The sequence below is a fragment of the Gekko japonicus genome, unplaced genomic scaffold (genome assembly GCF_001447785.1).
Source record: "Gekko japonicus isolate JY-2015 unplaced genomic scaffold, Gekko_japonicus_V1.1 scaffold386, whole genome shotgun sequence".
Taxonomy (NCBI): domain Eukaryota; kingdom Metazoa; phylum Chordata; class Lepidosauria; order Squamata; family Gekkonidae; genus Gekko; species Gekko japonicus.
In genome coordinates this window covers 640,653-645,526 of record NW_015163100.1, presented here as the reverse complement: position 1 = coordinate 645,526, position 4,874 = coordinate 640,653, and the positions used below count along the sequence as shown (strand labels likewise).

Sequence of the window (4,874 nt, the reverse complement as noted above, 5' to 3'; positions counted from 1 at the left end):
AAACACCGTCGCGCCCCCCCCCCTTCCCCCACATTCACCCCAGGCTTGGTCTCAGCCCACAGTGGAATGCTTCTCTCCGTGCCAAAAAACCCCCAGTCTCCAGTCTGGGGTGGAAATGAAGCTCCACCCACCCCCACCACATCCTCTCCTCCTCCAAGTCATTAAAAGGTCTCCTATATAAAAATCAAGGCAAGGGAGAGGAATGTGCATTCAGTTAAAGAAGGGCTGGTGGTCGTGGAAACCCCGGGCTCCTGGGAGAGAAGGCCGGGTTGCTCAGGGACTCCCTTTCTTCTGACGGTCGGTGGGCTTGGCTGCCTCACACAGGTCTCATGGTGCCTCCCTGGGGGACTCAGGACACCCTGGTCTGACTTTCAGATTCCCCAAGAAGGGGAGTGTGCCACGGATTTGCACCCGAAGATCAGCTGTGCGGCACTGTTGCTACTGTTCCCCAGCCAGACTCCCTCCCTCCCTCCCTCCCTCCCTCCCTCCCCCTCCCTGGGTTCCTTTATCCATCACAGCCAAAGGGACAGAGGGGGAAACGATCAGCTAAAACCCTGCTCTTAAAACCCCCGGTCGATGGCAGAGGCTGGCCAATAAGGACATTAAAAACTCAGCCGTGTTACAATACAGGTCATGATCTTTCCGGGCTGAAAACTGTTTTTGTATTTTTTTTCCCTAAAAAAAAAGAAGACTTTCCCTCTTCTGTCTGTGCGTTTAAGTTGTCTCTCCGTGGTCCGGTGGGAAGAGAGGTTGCTAGATGTTGAGATGTATGGCGCTCTGCACCAAGCAGCTGAGAGAGCAGCGCTCCTCCAGTCACGCTCTCCGTGGCCCCTTCCGCTGGCAAGGATTCTGCTCCCTGTAGGTTTCCAGGCAGTCCTCAGCCGCTCCGGTGCCGCAGAATGCCCAGCCGAGCCAGGGGTGACCACCTCTCAGCTCCCTGTCAGAGAAGTGGCTGCAAAGAAGGCGCCGTCGAGGCAGGGGAAGGCTGGGCCCTGTTCTCTGCTCTGGGCCCACCAAAGCTAGATATCACCAGTGGGTGGAACCCGACCTGCTTGTCAGCAAAGGAGGCTTCCATTCCCAGCAGGCCTTCGGGGCTGCCGCATGGCCCAGGTGCCTCCATCTCCCCAGACGGAACAAGGAGTGCATCCCCCCCCCTTCAGTCTGCAGGGCCACACGTCAGGTTGCTTTGCTGCAGCGCTTGTTCCGGAACCACCCCCAGCGGAGAGCCTCGCTCATCTCACAGGGCGGCCTGGGCTTCCTGGGAGAGGGAGAGGCTGTTGATGGAGGAGCCGTTGGGGGAGCTGTCTGGGGGGAGGCCCACCTTACCACAGCCCCCCCTCTGCACCCCGGCACTGACAGTCGGGAGGGCGAGGCCAGGCCACTCCCGCGGGGCTCCACAGCACAGCCGGCGGCCGAGCATTTGGAACTTGTGCCGGAAGCTCCGGTTGACCCAGAAGTAGACAAAGCAGTTGAGGAATCCGCTGCCGGTGGGCAGCCAGAGGGCCACAAACTCCAGCCACTCGTGGACTCGTTCCAGGGTGAGAGCTGCAAGGAGGCAGAAGAAGAGTCAGCATTTCCAACACGTTGGGTTGGCAACTCCAGGCTGGAAAATGCCTGGAGGTTTGGGGGTGGGACTTGGGAAGGGGAGGGGACTTAGTGGGGCATAATGCCGCACAGTCCACCATCCCAAGCAACCATTTCCCCCAGAGGAACTGACCTCTTTCATCTGGAGATTAGTTGTAATTCCGAGAGATATCAAGGCCTCACCTGGAGGTTGGCAACCAGAGGAGGGGAGGAGCGACTGGATTTATACCCCGCCCTTCATTCAGCGTCTCAGAGCAGCTTACAAACTCTTCTCCCTTCCCCTCCCCACGACAGACACCCTGGGAGGTAGGTGGGGCTGAGAGAGCTCTGACAGGAACTACCCTTTTTTCAAGGACAGCTCCGACAGAACTACGGCTTGCCCAAGGTCATCCAGCTGGCTGCATGTGGAGGAGTGGGGAATCAAACCTGGTTCTCCCAGATTAGAGTCTGCGCACTTAGCCACTACAGCAAACTGGCAAACCTCAGTTTCCCCTCCCTCCCCAATCCTAGGCTGTTGAACTCAGTGAGAGTCACTGCCTCTGTTACATCACTTCAGGGGTCCCCAACCTTTTGGGGGCCCGAGGGCACCTTTGGAGTCCTGACATGGGGCCGTGGGCACAGCCGCAACACAGCTGCCACTGGAGGGGAGCTAGGGTTGCCAGCCTCCAGGTGGGCCTGGCAATCTTCTGGAATGACAACTGACACAGATTGGATCCCCTGGAGAAAACGGGTGCTTGGGAGGGTGGGCGGACGAGGAGGCATTGTGTCCTGCTGAGGCCTCTGCCCTCCCCACAGGGTCTGCCCCCAAACCTCTTCACCCACAGCTGGCAACCCCAGGCGGAGCCAACCACAAAATGCCACCGAGCCAGGATATGTATAACTCTAAGAGCAGCTCTTCAGCATTTCAAGCAAAAGCTCTGAATCAGACCGTTGGTCCATGAAGGTCGTCAGCATCTGGGGTCAGGAAGCCATTGTCCTCCAGGCCAGTTTGGCTGGAGCTCCTGGAGGGTTTTTGTCATCTTCTGGGTGTGGGACAGTGGTCACTGCAGGTGTGTGGGTATTTCTGAATGTCCTGCAGTGTGCAGGGGGTTGGACTAGATGACCCCAGAGATCCCTTCCAACTCTATGATTCTATTGCCTACTAAGACTGGCAGCAGAGAGCCAGTTTGGTGTAGTGGTTAAGTGCACGGATTCTGATCTGGGAGAACCAGGTTTGATTCCCCACTCCACATGCAGCTGCTGGATGGCCTTGGGCAAGCCATAGCTCTGATAGGAGCTGTTCTTGAAAAAGAGCTGTTTCTGTCAAGAGCTCTCTCAGCCCCACCTACCTCACAGGGTGTCTGTGGTGGGAAGGGGAATATTGTTTATTTATTTATTAATTAAATTTCTACCCTGCCCTCCTGCCAAAGCGGCTTAGGGCGGCTTACAGACAATTTAAAACCAACAAACAGGGAAAGGAGTTTGTAAGCCGCTCTGAGACTCCTTTGGGTAGTGAAGGGCAGGGTATAAATCCAATATTTTATAAATCCTCCTCCTCCTCCTCCTCCCTCCTCCCTCCTCCCTCCTCCTCCCCGGGTCTCAGCCAGAAAAGGGTCTTTCATGTCACCTACTGTCTTGTCTTTTGGAGATCCCGGGAACTGAACCTGGGACCTTCTGCGTGGCAAGCAGAGGCCTCCCCAAAAAGGGCCCTGATGTCAGGTAGCCCTGTCATAGAACTGGAATGTGGAGGGGTGCACCGCCTCCTCGTTCCCAGCTCATCCCTGTCTAGCTTCTGGCTGCTATCTCTGGCCTGACCTTGTTGTTGTTGTCGTTCTCGAGCTGCAAATTAACTTGCCTGGGAAAGTTAGCGGCTTATGCCCTTAGCCGCTTGCTTGCTTCTTGCTACCCGTGCGCGCGAAGTATATTAATTGGCTTGGGCTCATGGGGGGGAAGTTTGATTACACTATAAGTCAGTGGCCACCATATTTCAGGTCATTCCGTACACAAGCTGTATACCCATTCTTTAGTACTGGAATACCAATAAAACACTTATCTTCTTAAGAAGCCTTGTGTGTGGTGTGACCTGGTTAAGGCGCCTGACACCCTCCCCCTCCCCAAAAGGGACCTGGGCCCCTCTCTCTCCCCCCCAGGGCAGCAGGCTCTCCCACCACCCTACCAGGCACTTACTGTTGTACAGGATGGTGCCCATGCAGGGTCCCCAGCAGATGTAGAAGGCAATGACCACCGGAACCAGGATGCGGGAAGCAGGGCCCACGCGCAGCCGGCGGAGCCTCTTAGGGGCCGCCCCTCTCCCTGCCAAGGCCAGGCCCCTCTGGCTCCGCTGCTGAGAGCGGGCTGCCAGCCACAGGCGCAAGTTGGCAAAGGTAATGACCCCCGCAGCCGGGCAGAAGATGGTGCCCGCCAGCAGCAGGGAGTAGGCAGGGCTGGAGGCATAGTCCGGCTCGCAGAGCAGAGCCGCCACCGAGAAGCGGACCCGCAGCACGGCCCCAGGGCCCGGCACTGCCAGCGGCACCAACAGGAGGGCGGGCAGCAGCCACGCGGCGGCGATGAGCAGGGCCACCCGCCTGCGGGTCAAGAGGCGCCCATAGCTCAGTGGGAAGAAGACGGCCACGTAGCGCTCCAGGGAGACGCCTGCCAGGGAGTAGAGGGAGGCCCCGAAGACGCTGGAGTTGATGAAGGCCACCGCCCGGCAGCTGGTGCCCTCCTCCTCCTCCACGGCCCTCAGCGCCAGGCTGTGGTACATGTTGAGGGGCACCACCAGCACGGCCAGGGCGGCGTCGGCGGCAGCCAGTGAGAGCAGCACCAGCCGGCTGCTGTGGCTCCAGCCGGACACGGAGGAGGCGATGACCGCGATGACCGTCCCGTTGCCCAGCATGACCAGGGCGCCCAAGACACAGACCAGGATGCTCTTGACCGCCCTGCCGCCGCCGCCACACTTGCCGGAGCAGAGGGGGGGGCTCTCCACAGGGGGGGCTGTCCCCGGGGCCCGCTCCTCTGCCCCACCCTCTGGCACCCTGGAGCCAGCAGCCCAGCTCACTGCGGCTGGGCGGGGAAGGAGAAGCCGCTCCTCCAGGCCAGCCCCCGCTCTGAGCTGCTCTCCCAGCGGGCCTTTGGGCAAGGGGTCCCCCGTCCCATTCCGCTGCCCCGGCTGCAAGGCGCAGGCCCCCGCTTGCTGCAGGAGCAGCAGGAGGAAACCAGGCCGGAGGAAGCGGACTTGAGCCATTCTGCAATGGTGGGGGTGGGGGTGCACTAGGCCTGGGTTGCTCTAGGGCTGCCTCTTATAAAGCCGG

The 4,874-nt window shown here is 59.4% G+C and overlaps 2 protein-coding genes across 2 annotated transcripts in view; one reads left to right on the top strand and one right to left on the bottom strand.

The window, feature by feature from the left end:
• LOC107106516 (sulfotransferase 1A3-like) overlaps positions 1 to 922 on the top strand; it is a 16,313-nt gene extending 15,391 nt beyond the window's left edge. Inside the window, exon 8 of the mRNA XM_015406684.1 lies at positions 863 to 922. Coding sequence (XP_015262170.1) covers positions 863 to 922 — 60 coding nt within the window. The remainder of the gene's footprint in view (positions 1 to 862) is intronic.
• Positions 923 to 1,237: 315 nt separating this feature from the next.
• LOC107106515 (D(4) dopamine receptor-like) lies at positions 1,238 to 4,807 on the bottom strand. Its single transcript, XM_015406683.1, has 2 exons — positions 3,751 to 4,807; positions 1,238 to 1,545 (listed from the first exon to the last, which is right to left on the bottom strand). Exons 1-2 carry the CDS (start codon positions 4,805 to 4,807, stop codon positions 1,238 to 1,240), a joined length of 1,365 nt encoding a protein of 454 aa, XP_015262169.1.
• Positions 4,808 to 4,874: the final 67 nt, after the last annotated feature.